The 18,113-nt window shown below is 35.1% G+C and overlaps 1 protein-coding gene across 1 annotated transcript; it reads right to left on the bottom strand.

The window, feature by feature from the left end:
• Positions 1-1,988: 1,988 nt before the first annotated feature.
• On the bottom strand, positions 1,989-2,274 carry JDV02_004654 (DNA helicase; the record flags this gene model as incomplete). Its single annotated transcript, XM_047985885.1, has 1 exon — positions 1,989-2,274. A coding segment is annotated over one exon (286 nt), but the record flags the coding sequence as incomplete, so codon positions are not given.
• Positions 2,275-18,113: the final 15,839 nt, after the last annotated feature.

Below are 18,113 nucleotides of genomic sequence, written 5' to 3'. Positions count from 1 at the left end.
ATACAGCGTCGGGCATCGCGATAGCTGCACGTACAGACTGTACGGGTCGCAATGCGGTGGGACAGCCTCGCCTCCGAAATGCACCGTTCTCGTGCCGCGCAACTCAAGCGCCACGCGCTCCAATGTCCCTCCTTGCACCTTGTAGTCTGTGCACGCGAAAGTGGCGGCGCATGGCAACCCCCTCTGGCTGACGTCGTTTTGCTGCTACGGCCGCTTGCGCCGATATTAGATCCGGACGCTCATCAGCGTTAGGAGCACGGTGCCGGGCGGCATTCCGACGAAGTGTAAGTCCCTCGTCGTGTCCGACTCTAACACTAGCCCTGCCGGTGGCCCGAAGTGGACCGCCATATCGGCCGAGACCCGATGGTCAGGATAGGCCTTATCGAGAATAACCTCCGCCGCCCTGTAGCCGGCTCCGTTTATGAACTTAACTCCTTGATGCGTAGGTCAAGCTATCGGCATATTACCAAGAAGGCAATCCTCTGGTTTTTGTTAAGTGTCAGCCATGCCGCCAAATCCTTGGCAACCAAAACGAAAGACGTCGATGGGCCGAAACAGACCCGCATGCTCGCATCCGCTCCGTTTGTTGCCTCCATGGCAACGGCATGCGCTGGCGTAATCTGCACGTCATCTTCCCCAAAGCCGGTCAGTACGCTTAGAGCCGCCGCCGCGCAATCGATCCCATGTGATGCAATGGTGCTCTGTATGCCCTGGATCATATTCACTCGCTCTCGCGAGGCACCTTTCTGCTGCGATCTGATAGCTCTCACCTAAGCCTGCTGAGGCACCGGCGCCCCAGAACATATCAGTCCGGACACACTAACGCGTCTTTCTTGTCCTTCCGTCATGTCATCCTAGTAGCGTGGAGTTCGGCGGCTGAAAGTAGCGCCGTTTGCTGGAACCGGCACAGTTCCTTCTTCGCCAGTCTAAGCTCTCGCGACCCAGCAGTTATCTGCCTGGCGCCGGCCGCGCTTCGGACGACGTCGAGGAGACGAGTCGCAATTCCCACGTCATGTGACTGGAATGCGGAACCGTCCACTTCGTCCGCTTCGCCGCCTTCCTCCGCTTCCCGTGCAGGTGCGCCAACGGCACAAACAGCGCGAGGTGTTAGACAGCTGCCCTACAATGGCATCAATTTCACGTCGTGACTCATTGCGCTCGTCGGGATGTTCCTCTCACGTACCTGTTATGGCACGCTTCCTCGCCCCTTTGCCCGAAGTCCTTGCTCAAGTACCCGTCCAGACAGACGACAGCAGGCTTTCCCGGCTGCCTCAAGGCCTGCACCCACTCCTTCGCAGAGGCCCAGCCGCTATCGAACGGAAGCTCGCCCCATGCGCCAGAGCACCCCTTCTCGCTAACTAGCTGGAGCTTCACGAGCGATACGTAGTCGTAAAGGCACAGGCCACGCAAGATATCTCCGCGATGGGCGTACGCCTCTTCGAAGCTGATCTTTTTGCCAGCTTGACACCCGGCTCGTCTACCGAGGAGTTAGAGTCCACCGCGCCGCACTCATCCTGAAGATGTTGCCATAGTCGAAATACGTACCAATGCAGTAGAGACACGTTCAAATATGCCCAAGCGCAGCTGTTGGGAAACTCGACAGGGTATCCGAGGAGATTACCCACGACCTCGACGTGGGAGAGGGCCCGTTCTGTGAAGATTAGCGACTCTCGTCAGGAACTGGCGCGTCTTGTTTTGGCTAGGGTCTAGTGATGTCGGCGTCCTCGCAAAGACCGCCGGCGGCTGACGGCTCAGCCCTAAGGGTGACGAGCAATAGTGCGGCAGCCGCTACGACACGCTTCCATATTGGGTCTTCTGCCTTCGTTGCATAATTCGCAACATAATAACCCCAGCGCATACATTGCTAACGACGTCACCTCGTTGATTTTACCCCCCTGCCTGCTCGGGGGCCTCATAGTCCTAAACGAGACCTCTGTCGCCATCGTTCACGCTTATAGCGCAAGGCCGGCAATCCGGCGTATGCCGACCTTGGTTAAGCATATCGAAGAGTTCTTCGATCTCCACTAACTCCCCATCGTCCATGGCCCGCTCCGACGGCGGCACGACCTGCGCGGTCCGCGTCTTCTCCCACGCAGACGACTCGTTGCGCTCCATCCGGTTGTACAAAGCGGAGGGCACGCCATGCGCCGCCGTTCCCCAACTATCCATTTCCGCCACATCGATAGCAATACCGGCATAATGAGGATTATTGGCGCGGAGCCAACCCAGGGCCTTCTCTACGACGAGCCTCGTTACTGACAAGAGACTGGCCATGTCTCTAGGTGCTAGTTTCCCCGGACCCTGCCACCAAACGTGTATTTCGTTCATGACTTGCAAGAGCGGATGCGGCAACACTTTCGTTGCCAGCTCTGTCACGTCCTAGGGGAACACCGTGATGTGACTTCGGGTACTTTGCTGTTTGTTTTCCGCTGCCTGGGATGCTATACATGGCAATGAAGCCATAGCATGAATTTAGCGCAATAAGCTTCTCCTCCACGGGTGTCAACCCCTGCAGCTCCCCAGCGAACATATGCTCACAGCCGAGGCGGCTATGGAGCTGCGCCGTCGGCGACAGTACCCCCGGCCCTAGCAGCGTGCGCATTCGGCGCAAATGGGGACGGGCATCCCTTCCGGAAAGAAACGTTGACTAGCGAATGGAGACCGGTCACTTTTATAGGCGCTTTAATGGATAATAACCTCAATATATTATATAGTTCCCTTCATATTGAGCATGACGAGAAGAGCATTCTCGTTGAAGTATGATCCAAGACCGCATATCTAATGGCTCGCCTTAACAGACGCCATCGCAACCGTTGACTTTGTTGTGGTCAACAAAATTAATAGTCAGCTCTCCATGGTGGCTGATATCGTTGTCGCCTTGCGGATAAAACAACGGCACGCTTCCACACATGTGGCATCCGTGTTTGTCGAGAGCTTGGATGAGCGGCTTGATGGATCGGCCTGGTGCGCCACCGGTATTCTGCAAGAACATGCAGGTGCTGAGGGGTGCCTTGATCCCGATCTCAGTGTGCGGATAAGCAGTGAAACACATGATATGCTCGCCATTGTTGTACCACCGGTCTGGCTTGATATTGTTGGCCTGTCCGAGGAAATCGCCCACCCCTAAGTAGAGGTTGAGCTCAGGGCAGCGAGCGTTCCCTTCGCAGTTTATGCCCTTAGACATCACTTCATGGACGCCGGCGGCCGCAACGAGGAGGCTAGCTGTGCTGATTTTCATGATTCTTTTGCTTGAGTGCGGTGTCGAGTAAATATGGATGACCGTTCTCGAAGATAATAATTCAATTGTGAAGTGCGATGGTTTTTGGCGAGTAGTTGGATTGTGCCACGGGAAACATATGGCGTAGAGAAGCGGCCTTTATATAGACAAACCGGATTGCTTAGAGACGCTTGAATGCTACTACCCCGTACTGTTGACTCAAGACGATGGAGCATCCATTGAGAGCCAGCGCGACCCTTTGCACTCCCTGATCGAAACGGGCGTCAATCGTTAGCGAACATCCTGGCCGGGTTAAAACCCACTCGTACTAGGTTCCGCCACACATGTTGGGTCTCGCAATGCACGTTCACATTGGTTTGACTCTTTGAACCATTAGGTCTTATGCCAGGAGTGCACTATGGATGGACCTGCAATGCCTCGGCAGTAATGGGCATGTGAACGTCCCGTGTAAGCGCCTGATGGCACCCGAGATGTGGAATCAACGACTGCGTGAACAGAATCCTTCTTATGGGTTTTTTTGGGTGGAGGCTGGACTAAAATTCATCTGCTGGAATACAGGCCCACTAGCTCGGCAAACTCCCGAGGGCCTAGAATCGCTCCGATGGCCTCCAGAGAGATGATTCCAATCTGTTACAAGCAATATCCCGCTGGAGCGTCGCTGCAATAACGCATACAGTACTTATGATTCCTAGTAGATTCCGACATCCGAGGTGCCGTATTCTGAAGATTCTGGTTGGTAACCCTAGGCTGACCTGGTACGACTGGGAGAAAGGAAGGCGCACTCGTCCTCTCAACCGAGCTCGATCCTGCTTTGCCTAAGGAACGACCTGCCTATAGACAAATGCAAATAAAGATATAACCAACTCGATATGACTCGACCTGGAATGGCGTCGTCCGACTAACAACATGCGTATCAGCAACGACGTGAGATTCTGCCCCAAGTTTCTATTGTTGATGAAATAATGGAATCGCGGTATGTAAACAGGTCCTCAGATGTGATGGCCGCAGATCATAGCTCTTTGATGACGCCAGAAGAGACCAAGGCCGCCATTCGTAGCATCTCATTCGTAAGAATCATCAAGTCTTCGTCGCCCCCAATACCCGGCTTTGAAAGCATGAAATCTGGCTGCGTAGCTAGCGCCACCTGGGCTGTGATCCTAGCTGAGATGTCTGTCTCGTTTGCTGAACCACCCAGACAGCATTCAATGCCATTCTCGCGACAGAGAAATACCGCATCGACAGCGTTATTAATCCCTCCTAAGTCGGGCATCTTGATCTGTATGTAGTCCACTGCTCTAGCTTGCACAAATTCTTGGGTGTCTTCAATCGTATTGCACCATTTATCTGCAATCGATTTGACGGGTATGCCTTGCTCCTTCAACAGCAGTCGGAGGTCGGCCAGAAGCTGTAGCTGCGCTGGTTTTGTTCTAGCAACTATAGGAGATTCGATGAGGAGTTCGTAGGGCTCTGCTGATGAGTAGCACTATTTACAGTCATGCGTTTCTCTATTCGCACACCTCGAGGCCTGCCAAGCCCGCTATAGCCAATGGCAATCCCTGCCATATAGTGGGCTACAGTGCCATTCTATGTCCTGCCGCACGTAGCCCGCTAGCCCGCCGTAGCCCGCGATAGCTTCAATTGTGTATGTAGCCAGCTGGTCTGCTACAGCCCGGCATGGGACAGTGTGGCACTGTAAGCCCGGCTTGGCAGGTATTGGATGTGTGAAAATAGAGAAACGCGTGACTGTAAATAGTGCTACTCTATACTAGTACGTCTTCGTTCTGGCAAGGTTCATCATGAGTTTGCATAAACTAAATCCATGGCATCTGATGTCAATTATAGGAAATCTTGGCTTGAAACCCTGCCATCTTTAAAGTCTCGCTGTCGTTAGAAGGGGATCTAGTCCAATTCTTCCTGACTCGAGCCCTAACCCACTCCGATGCTGGAATACTAGGTTCGTCATCCACATGAACATTGTCGCAATATCCTGCTCTCTGCAGCACCTGACTGTTCAGACTCTTAAGTGGCAGTCTGTCACTTGGCCGCACAAAATATAACAACCCTAACCTGTCATTGTATGCTTGGTCTTCAGGCGGTGCAATAACCCGATGGATGCCACTCTTGAAATATCCATTCGTTAAGAATTGGAGTATATCCGCAACATTGACGGCTATTATGCTAGGAGGAATTCGAACATATTCCCAACATGAACCCTCAGTGCGTTTCATCTGCAATGCGGCGACGGATTGCTGGAATCCAAAAGTAAGGGTACCAATGTCTGTGTGGCCGTGGAGATATAGATCCTTGTATGAAGTATTCTCCTCTTTCGAACGGGCTCGGTACATCATATAGCGCAAAGAACTGTCACAATTGTCCTCGTAAAGATGCCCACGCACCAGAGTATCCTCTGGTAGCTCGAGGCTGATAGCCAGTAAACGAAGGAGTTTAAATGCCACGTTCTCGTGCATGTGACGGTGAAATTCTTCGATTTCGGCCCAGTACTGCTTAAAGATGTCTGGTTGAGGTCGCTGTGTTTGAGGAATGAACTTAAAGACGCTATAAAACTCGAGATTGTCATATAGCCGAGGAAGGATCTCAATCGACCCCAGGGGCCGATAACCATTGTAGTTGCCTTCTTCGAGGGGGGCGCGGTATTTCAGTCTCTCTTCCTCACGGAGGGCAAAGAATTTTCTTGCGATAGCGAACTGCTCATCGATTTGTTCCTGGCTGAGGCCAAAGTTCTTTACGTAAAAGAACCCTGATGGATTAAGATTAGTCTCTGAATATCCCGCTAGACAATGAAAGGCAATTAGCATATTACCATCTTGGTGCGCCGCTTCCCTTATTTTCTCCGTCAGCTCCTCTTTTCCCGCAGGCTGATCAAATAGCGAGAGATCTAGAGTCACAAGGTCCGCATAATTGACTGCTCTCTATTAGCAATTTGCCTAACCGCTTGACGGCTCTAGACCCTGGCGACACCCACGCTCATAAATCGTTTCGGGCGGATGAACATATCTATCCAAATGCTGCTTTATAGACGCCATGACTGAAGGGACTTGAGGTCGAGATTAGACTGATTATTGAAAGATGGGCTCGGATATGGTTGTATGGTTTCATCCGTGATTTCTATGATCCCTGTGCGCAAGGACCGTGGGTGACGTTGACAGCCGGCTACCCCTCCCCCATTATCTACTACGTCCCGTCGAAAGACTTCATGATGCAACTGTTCTAGGCATGACGTCCTATCTGCAACCACGCTGTGCCGCTATTGCATTTGCATTAGTAACTGAATACGTGGCTGTAACTGTGACGTTCGGGAGCATAAAGCGGTTCTACGAACCTCCACTAATGGCGCACCCATTTCTGGTCTGGGTTATTGCGGAGAGAGACGACTGGGGGCGCCCCTGTTAACGGAATAGTCGTTGTCCAATGATCGATTGCCTCCAAGTACTCATATAAAACGATCCACATCGGTGAGCAGCGCTTGCATATGCTCCGACACAGAAGAGAGACATCTAGTAGGCGCGAGATCACCCGATGTCCCATCACATAAAGCGCCATTTCCTCGGGATGAACAATCTGAATACCTCTCAGGATGCTACCGGGCGAAAATCATTATAGGTGTGTCGTCACGATACCTCTGACGCCCTGCGTCTAATCGACGAAAACGGTGTCTAGCGCCGGCCATTTCGCACCGTCGTCGACTTACCGCTCGCATTCTGCGACAGTCGAATGCTAGCAAAAGAAGACCGCGTCCTAGTTAAACGCGTATCACCCTCATATATCGTAGAAGCCAAGACGTCATTAGCTACTTACTAACTACTATTATGCCCGGCCCTTTTCGAAGAAAAAGGGTGCCCCTATCGGTCGTTCTAGGTACCCTTACGCGTAGGCGGCGCGCGAGAGATAATATAGCGCCGGGCCCCTATATCGACGCTAGTATAGTAAAAAAAGAGTTCGATAAAAAGGCTAGCGTTAATTAAAAAGGGGCTAATAAAAAGGGTAGGGTATTTTAAAGTAAAGAAAGGGCTATATTAAGGATAGGGTAATAACGTAAAAATAAGGAAGACTAATATATATCTTCGCTATTATATATAGGTTTAGATTATATATATATAATTATATCTTAATTTATTTATTTATTTATTTATTTATAATTAAATATAAATAAAGGCTATTAATATTATAATTTTTATTAGGCCCTTTATTAAAGGTAAAGTAAAAAGGTTATAAATAATATAGTATTTTATATTATAATATAGTTAATTTAAAGTAAATAACTTTTATTCTTTTTATTATATTTTCTTTATTCTTTATTAATATCTTTATTTTATATTAAAGAATATAAGATTATATATATTTATATATTTATATTTATATATCTTTATATATATATATAAATCTTACCTTAACTTTATTATATTATAATAAGCTTTAATATATTTATATATAATACTAATTACTATATTATTATATATTATATTTATAAGATATACTTAATTATAAAGATAATAAAATAGAAATAATACTTATAGGCCGACTTATATTATATATAAGGTAATAAGCTAAAGATAATTATTAAACTATTATTAAGCTATAGCCTTTAGCCCTTAAAGGAGCTTTAATAATAGCGGCTAAAAAGGACGCGATTATATTAAGTAATTAATAAATTATATATATATATTAAGTATTACTATATATATACCGATAGGTATAATTTCTATATAATATAGCTTACTATAATATATAATTATATATTTAAGTATAGGAAGAAAGTATTATAATATAAAACGATAAGTAAGGCGCTTTAATAGCTATATTATTTATAGATATACTTTATAGTAAAGGGCTTAATTAATTACTTTATCGTAAAAGCTATAGTATTATTAGCGCTATTAGCTATTAAGGAAAGTATTATTATTATAGGCTTTAATATATTAATATAAATATTACTGCCTTTATATAAAAAGGAAATAAAGTTATTTAAAAGTTTAAAGGAGGATCTAAAAATAGCGGTATATAACCTTAACGAAAAGGCTATAAGGGTAAAGGATATAAGGAATTTATAAATAGACTATAAAGGGTAGCTTATTTATACTTAATTCCTAGCCTACCTTTAAGGGCTTAATAAAGTCGAAATTAAAGTATTATATAGGCTATTATAAATAAGTAATATTATTAAAGGCTAATTAAATAATAATAACGATAATAATAATAATAATAATAGTAATTATATAAAGGGACTTAAAGAGACTTATATAAAGTTAGACCTTATATATATCCTTATTAATATTAAAGCTATATTCTATAATATATATATACTTTATAATAATAGATCCCTTAATAATAAAATAATATATTAATATTAGTTAATATTAAGCGACTTTATAAAGGGGCGCTCTTTAAAAAAAGGTAAAGGTAAAGTATTAACTTTTTATAACTTTAAGAATAAGTTATTATTAATAATATACTTTTATATAGCTAAAGAGCTCTTAATATATTATTACTATATTATTTACTAAGAGGATAGCTACTTTATATAAGAGGTAAAGGATTAAGTATTATTATAGGATATTATCGAGCCTATATAGCTATAGCGGTAAGCTATAAGTAAGATCGTTAAGGCTTTAAGTATAGTAAAGAAGGCTATTAAAGACGCTAGCGGCTATAAAGATAATAAAGATAAGGTATATAAAAGTAACCTAGCCCTTTAATATATTATATATAACTTTTATTTATTATTATTATATTAAAAGGTTAATAATATATTATTTTACTCCCCTTTATTAAGCTTCTATATTATATATAGCTAAATTATACCCTTTAGTAATAATAGTAATAAAAAAGGTCGCTATTATAAGATTAAGGTTAGGGGACTAATTTAGGCTAAGCTTAAAAACTTTATTAATTATATCTTAATAATCGTTTAAATTATATAGCTTTTTATATTTAATTATATTTACTTTTATAAATAAGATAATAAAGATAGGATCTTAGACTATATTTAATTAATAGTTAAAAAGGCCTTTAATATTAAAGAAAAGATATTATTTAGCTATACCCTAGCTTAGCGTAACTACCTTAAAATAATTAATAAGTCCGCTATTATATAATATTAAGCTCGCTAATTATAAAATAGGTAAACCCTTATATTAAATAGCGTTATACTATATATAGATTATATCCTATAGTTACTTATATTAAAGTATTAATAGGTATATAGGCTCTTATTTAACGAGCTTTTATTTAATATAAATAATATTACGTTAATTAAGTCCTAATAGGTATATAACGACCTCGATCTTAAAGAGTATAATAGCTTATAGCTAATTAATAAAAGGAATATAAAAGCCCTACTTAATATATAAGATACTTTATTATAGTAAATTTAAAGTTACGCTAATTTACGGTAGGTATTTATATAAGACGGCTTAATAAGGTAAAAGGTTTTATATTATAAGGCTATCGCTATTTATAAGGCTTATATCTAAGAGTTCCTTTAGTAATTAATTACGCTTATTTATATATTACCCTATCTATTATTATAAGTACCTAAGCTATTATTAATATTATATATAAATATAAAAAGGCGCTAAAATATTTATATATAGGAAAAGAGCGTTATATTATATATTTATTATTATAAAAGCTAAGAGATAATAAAGAAGCTAGTTAATAATATTTATTTCTTACTTTATATAATAAGGGATTTATTTCTTATATACCTTATTATTATCTAGCCTTTATAATAGATATTTTTATATTAAAGTAAACCTAAAGCGTTATTATTATTATACCTTTAAGCTATATTAAGTAATAAGGTCTAATTAAATAGAAAGGTAATAACTTACTTAAAAAGGGCCTATATATAAATAAAGACGCTAAGGCTTATTATAACTTAATAGCGATAGGCGGCTACCTTTATTATAAAAGCTAAGTTAAGCCTTAATTAATAAGCTAACTTTAATATATACGATATAGAGGGCTTAAAGGAGATTAAAAAGGAGTTTAATATAATCTCGCTAGCTATAATAAGTAATTATATAATCGGTACCTTTAACTCTATTTATATTAATATAATTACTTTAGTTATAAATATATTACTTAATTATATTTATTAAGTATTAAAGATATAATATAACTTACTTAAGGTCGATTAAGCTCTCTAAAGGAAATACCTATAGGTACTTATAGGCGATAATAATCTTTATACCTATAGTAATATCTTAAATATATATAAGAAAGTTTAGCTCTATAAGCGCCTAGCGCTAAAAAGGGGTAATCTTATTACTATAGCTTATTAGCTATATAACGATTTAATATTATAGCTATATTAGTTAAGTTAAGAAAAGGCAATATTTATTATATTAGGCCCTTAATTAATAAAATAAGTTATTATAGTCTTTAATATTAAGTCTAATAAGTTATTATTTTTTATAATTATAGCCGTAATAAATAATACTAGTATAATTATATTTATATTACTAATAATCGCTTTATATATAAATATACTTAATTACTTAAATAAAGTAAGTATTTAATATTATAAATAATACCTTAGGTTATTTAATAAAGTAGCGTTATTTATTATCGTTTTTATTAAAGTAGCCTATATAAAGCAGTTTATAAAGTATATCGGCCTATTAAATAATAGGTAGTAATTAAATTATATCGTTATCGATAAATACTACCTTATAGTTATAGTAAGTAATTATTATTATTCGATATTATAGCTAAGGTAATATATTTAAAATATTTTTATATAGACTATATAGCTAACCGTAATATTATTATTAATATTTAAGGAGCCTTTCTTTAAGTATAATAAACTTATTTAGCTATTAATTATATAAGAATTTATAGATAGGCTAAATATATACTATATAGTATAGTATAAATATAGCTAAGGTATACTTACTATATAAGTAATTAGCTATATTTAGGGCTTTTAAGGCTAAAAAGATCTTATATAAGTTAAGCGAGATAAAGTCGTCCTTTATTACTAAATTAAAGAGTTAATAATTAAGCTAGCTACGTTATTAAATTGCCTTTATTATATAAGCGACGATAATAACGATAATAGGATAGATATATTAGACTTATAGCTTAAATCGGCGGCTATATTTATTATTATTATTATATCTACCTTTAATATTAGCTTTAATTACTTATATATCTAGTAAGTAATATATATAAGTATATTAAGATATATAACCGACTTCTTATAAAAGATAGGGTATATTAAGCGAGATAGCGCGTTAATAAAGTCGACTATATTACTTAATACTATATAAGAGCTATATAGCGAGGGGTACCTTAATATAAACGCTAACTTAATAGACTTATTCCTTATATAATAATACTATTTATATAATATTATAAGCTAATTCTTTAATATTTAGCTAGATTAAAAGTAATATATAATAAGCGACGCGCTATATAATATATACTTAGTCCCTTATATTAAGCGTTACTTAATAGACCTAGAGTTTAAGCTAATAAGATTAAGTAACTTAAGGGTTAAGATAGTAAATAATAATTAAGATAATAATAATAATAATACCTTTAAAGTTAGCGATATAACTTATATAGGGCTAACTAAAGTCTTATAGTAATATAAGGCTAATAAAGCAGTATTATATCGATATAAATAGGACTTAAAGATATTAAGAGGTTATTATACTTTATACCGGTTTAATAAGAAGCTATAGGGGCATAAAGTATCTATATACCTATAAAGGTTTTCCTAGATTAAAGTAAAGATATCGACTCTATATAAGTATAAAAGTTAAAGTAAGGACTAAATAGCGCCTTTAATAGTTTATTTTTAATACTATTAGCTATAAGAGATATACTATATTATAGATCTAAAGTTTAATAAAAATAGGGACTATAAATATTATAATATAATAATTCCTCTATACTATTAAGTATTCTATTAGGATAGTAAAGCTTATTAATTTAAGAAGTATTTTAGATTTATCCCTTAAATAGAGAAAGAGTATATATATTAATTAGGGATACCTATTATATTAAGAGGGGTAAGATATATAGAGGTAAATTAAATAGCTACTTTATTATTATTTAAGCTTAGATAGAAGATAAAATAGTACTTTTACTATCTATAACTATAAGTAATAAATAGTAAGATATTAATAGCTATTATTATATAAGCGACTAGGGTTAAATAAGCGGTAATATATAAGTAACGAATTATATTAAGTCTAGATTAGGCTAAATAGTATAGTACTTTCTTATATTAAGTTATAATAACGATTAGATTATACTTTATCGACCTTTATATATAGTAGGTAAATAGGCTATTATATTATTAGATCGAAGGGTAAAGGGTAAGTTAAGGGCGTATAGATTTTCGCTAAATCTATACTTTTAGTAAAAATCTATATGCCCCCTTATATTAAATAGTAATCGAGGTATTATAGAAGAATATCTATAGCTAAACCTTCGATTAATAACGTTAATATATAATACGATCTTTACTTATAATCGTACTTATAAGGGGGGGGGGCGTTAAGGTATGCCTATATTTATATAATTAGGCCGTAAATAAGGTATTAATTACTATATACCTTATTTTATATACCTTATTAATATTACTAGGCCTATAGTAACTTATTAATAAGCTATTATATATATACTTACTTATTATAGACGACTTATTAATATAATAATAAGGCCTATTAAGTATCTATTTCTTAACTATAAATATTAGCGTTTCCCCCCCCCCCTTTTTTAATAGGTTTTTATATATTATTTACCTTAAATAGATCTACTTATATATAAACTATAAGACTAAGCGTGCCTTTCTTAACTTTTTACTATAGCGCTTAAAAGTTTACTTTACTTTATAATTAAGTAGCCTTTTATAGTCTAAGTTTTAAGAGTAATTAAATAAGTAACGCTTAATATTAAAAGATATATCTTTATAGAGGGGTAATTAAGCCGCTTATAGTAAATCTTACTAGAGAGTCTATATATATATATCTATAAGAGCTATTAAATACTATACTAATAGGTATTACTTATTATATAAAATATATCGACCTTATAAACCAGCTTTACTATTAGACCTTAATAGATAAAGGCTATAATAAGATAAAGCCTTATAATAAGTATCTTATTAATAGATCCTTTAGGTAAATAGTATTTACTTACGTTATTAAGGCCTATATACCTATACCTTTAATATCCCTTTAAAGTATTTAAGAGAGAGCGATATAATATTAGGATTAAATATTTTATATTATAAGAGTAAAGGAGGTTATAATTATAGTTATCTAGCTAGACGGCCTTTTATAAGTATATTATACTTAAAGGGTAATAAAGTAACTTAGCTTTAATAATAATATTAAAGATAAGAAATATTAAGTCGAAACCTATTAAAATATATTTCTAGTCTATAAAGTAATCTTAATAGATAAATATAGGATTCTTATTTATATCTATAAAATAGGGCTAAATATATTATAATTAATTACTAACCCGCTATATTATATCTTTATGCTTTTATAATTCTATATAAATATCTTACTAAAAGTATAGTTAAGGGTTCTAAACTTAAATACTAAGCTTATATAAGTATAGTATATTAAGGCAAGAAAGATACTAAACCGTAAAGCGCGTTCCCTTTATACTCTTCCTATCCCTACCTAACGCGTTATAATATAAAGACTCCTATATATTAATTTATTAATATAGTAAAAAGGCCGTTAAGCTCTAATTAAATAATCTTAAGCGTTAAATATCTATATTTATAATAGTATATAAAATTATATAGTAATCTATAACGGCGCGAGATACTTATATTAATAAAGTATACTTATATCTAAAGTATAAAAATAGGGCAAAAGAGTAAGTATTATTAGCTATAACTAAAGAGGCGTAATAAGTCTTCTTTAATTAAGAAGGCTTCCTTCCTTTATAGTTATCTTTATAGTCTTACCCTTATAGCTCCCTTTTACCCTTAGCTATTCCTTTAGCTATTTTTATTTATTTTCTTTAAGCTATCTTTTATTTCCTATACCTTCTCTTATTAATATACTCTTCCTTAATAGTAGACGCCCTTACCTTAAGAAAGAGCTATAATATTAGGGCTACCTTTATTGCTATTTCCTTATAAATGCCCCATCGTCTATTATATTAATCTAAAGCTTATTTAACTCCTTCCTTACTTATAGAGTCTTAGCGGCATTATTTAATAATATACCTTATGTAAAGGTCCTTCTTAACGCTCCTTTATATCTAGTTTAAGGTCCTTCTATAGTATAGGATCTAATTAATTACTTAGCTATAGGCTAAAAGTTTCTATTAACTACCCCTAAAGGTAGTAAAGAAAAGTAGGTCTAGCTCGTTAGTATATATAATATAGTCTTAAACTCGTCCGTTACTTATAGAAATATATTAAGTACCGTTATTATAGTAACTTATGCTTTAATACCGACTATCTAGCTTATTTACCTAAGATATATAAGGTCTATTATATTAGATATATATTATACGTTAGTTATTTATCTATTTTAAATTTATTTACTATTAATCTTCTTTATTCTTACTTATAGGTAATGCCTTTAAGGTAGGGTTAAAGTATTTAATCGCCCTTTAGAGGGCTTAAGGATACCCTTTATTATAGCTTTTAGTATATCTTTAATTAATAACTTAGGTTATATCTAGGGGGCTATAAGTAAGTATTATTAGATTATTTCCTTAGCGGTAAGCTTGCTGCTTTACTTAAGTAAGGTAGTCTATTAGTTTTAAGCTAGTAGCTTTATAGCTACTTAGGTTTTAAGCAGTAATATTATAGTAGTCTTATTTATAAGTCTATTACTTTATTATAGTAACTTTATTCCTTTTACTTTTATACTTAATATATAATTATCTTTTTGCCGCTTCTTAAATAGAGTTACCTTAACTAAGGGGGTATTTCCTATTTTATTGCCTTATAGTTACTATCCCTAAGCTAAAGCTAGTCTTTAAAGGGGTAGCGTAAGAAATAAGGGCATTAAAACCATAAAGGGTGCCTTTATAGCTAGCTTTAATACTTATAAGGCCTTAATCGCAATAGTTCCCCTAATCTTATTAATATCTCTCTTTATTCTTAGCCCTAGCCTATATAGGGTTTATATTCCTAAAATAAGGGCCATTAAGGGCTAAGCGTCTCGAGCTACCTAAACGATCGCGGGTAGTATAAGGATATCCTCCCTAGATAATATAGGTTAGGCGCGTATATTATAAATAAGACCGTACTTTATTATACTCTTTAATTCTTTAATTTCGATACTATAATAGTCGAAGAAGTCCCTTTTTATCTTAAGGAGGTAAGTAAAGTACTTAATACCGCTAAGATTAATAAAGGTTTAAAAGCTAAACTTAACGTTATCGGGCCCTAGCTTATAGCCGTCGATAGCGGCCTTAATAAAGTCCTAAAAGGTCCCTTAGCTTAGCGTTATTAAGTATATATAATAATTAGAGTATTAAATTCTTAGTTTATTCGTAGTTATCGCTATAAAGATTAAAAGCGATAAATTAAATATAGTCTTATATAAATTATTTAATCGTTAAATAATAGCTTAGTCCTTAAAATAGGTATCCTTATAAAAGAATAATATATAAGCTAATAGTCCTTAAGGGGCCCGAAAGATATTAGCTAAGACTTATAATAGTTTCTCGTACTTATCTAATATAAAGCCGATTTATCCCCTTAAGTAAAATACGAGATATAAGAGCGTTAAGTAATTATATTCCTATCCCTCTTATTATCTAATAATTAAAGGCGCGAGAAATTAAAAGTTATATATATAGCTTACTTCCGTAAGGAATTAACGCTAATAGTCGGTAACTATATAGATATACTTTAGGCGCTTATAGGCGAGTATATTATATATTATAAGCTATTTATATTTCCGGTCCTAAATATAGCTTACTTAATATAGCTTAATAACTATATAGTTCTTTTCCTCTATAAAGTTAATAAACCTTATATAAAATCTCTACTTATATTAATACTTATATATTTAATTAAGATAAGTTCTATATAAGGTATATATAAACGTTATATTAGCGGGATAAAGGTATTATAGGCGTATTTAGTTATTTAGGTTAGGCTCTATTTAGCTATAGTCGCCGTTAATAATAATAACTTTAGTAAAGAAGCTATAATAGGCTATAAAATATTTAATCTTTTATATAGCTATCTATAAGGCCTTATAGAGTTAAAAGTTAATAGCTTATTCCTTTTTATATATCCCCGCTAATAGCCTATTTAGGTTAGTAATATAATCTATTTACTTAAACTTAATAGCCGTTATATCCTCTATTAAGAGGATATCTTTAAATTAATAAAAGCTAATAAATACTAATATATTAACGATATATTTAGCTATTATATTTGCCTTTAGTTAATCCTTTTTAAGGTAGAATATAGGCACTTAGCGCTTATATAGCTCCCCTAAATTAAGGTTTATAATAGCTTCTTTTAAAGTAGCGAAGAACTTATTTATCGTAGTTTTCCTTTTTATTTTAATTTCTCCCTTAATACCTAAAAGGATCTTCCTTAAGCTAGTCTCTTTATAGAAGGCCTATAGGCCTTCTTATTAATTTAGTATTATTAAATCGGTTTATTAGCTTATATAAAGGGTAAAGGGTCTAGTTATAAAAGAGAGAGAAAGGGGGAGAGGTTAGGGTAGTCCTTTTTATTATTAGCTATTAGCTTAGTCCTCTTTTAGCGAGACTTTTCTTACTATCTTTATTCCTTTCTTTCTATACCGTAAGCTTTATTTATATAGCGTCTTATAACCTCGGTTTATATATTACTTCTATTCTTTCCTTTTAATATATAAACGACCTAATATATAGGCTATTCTTTATACTTATAAATTAATTAAATAATCTTTTTAAGTTATATAGCTTTAATATACTTAATATATTAAAAATCTTTAAAGTAATATATATTAAAAAGGAGAGAGAAAGGTAAGTTAGTAAAGATAGCGTAAGTACTCGCTTTTATATATTATATTCTTACTTTATCCTATCTTACGGTATATAGTATAAAAGCCCTTACCTTTTATTATTTCTAGCTTTTATAGTTCCTTTCCTTCCTTTATTACCTTATTTTCCTTATTTTCGAAAATAGCTAAGTAAGCTTTTATTATAAATCTCTTACGGTCTAAGTTATTAAACCTATACTCCCTATACTATATTAGTTTACTTAATAAAGTAAAGTTTACTTATATAGTTAGTTTATCTTAGCGTAATTATATTAATATTATCTCGACTAATAATATTATAGCTAATCGTTAAGTAAGTCCTTTACCTCCCTTATTTATTTAATCGAGCGCTAATAAAGAAAGGTATATAGCTACCTTAAGGTTTAGAACCTAAGTAGCGCTAATATAAGTAATCGATATAACGTTCTTATATATAAAGAGATCGCTTTTTACCCTTTACCTCTTTTATAGATTAATAATATCCTTTTAGAGTTAGTCTATTTAAGCGATATTTTTTAGGTTTTAGCTTAAACTACTTATTTATTAAATAGGGAAGCTACTTTTTATACCGACTTATTAATAAGAACCCTATATTAAGTCTATATTCCCGCTAATTATACTTACCCTTAAGGGTAGTTCTTTAATTCTTTAATTTAGCGTCCTAAATATATAAAAGCTCTTTTTATCTCGTTTAAGGGATATATAAACTTAATTATATATTCTTACTATTTAATAATATTATAGTAGTCTTACTTTATTAATAATAAATATATTATATTCCTATTTTATAGGTATATATCGTTAAGGGATTTCCTAATTAATGCGACTAGGGCTTATATTAATTATATTTAATATAGTCGAGTTAAGGCTTA

The sequence above is a fragment of the Purpureocillium takamizusanense genome, chromosome 4 (genome assembly GCF_022605165.1).
Source record: "Purpureocillium takamizusanense chromosome 4, complete sequence".
Classification (NCBI taxonomy): Eukaryota; Fungi; Ascomycota; class Sordariomycetes; order Hypocreales; family Ophiocordycipitaceae; genus Purpureocillium; species Purpureocillium takamizusanense.
This window is presented reverse-complemented; position numbering and strand designations above follow the sequence as displayed.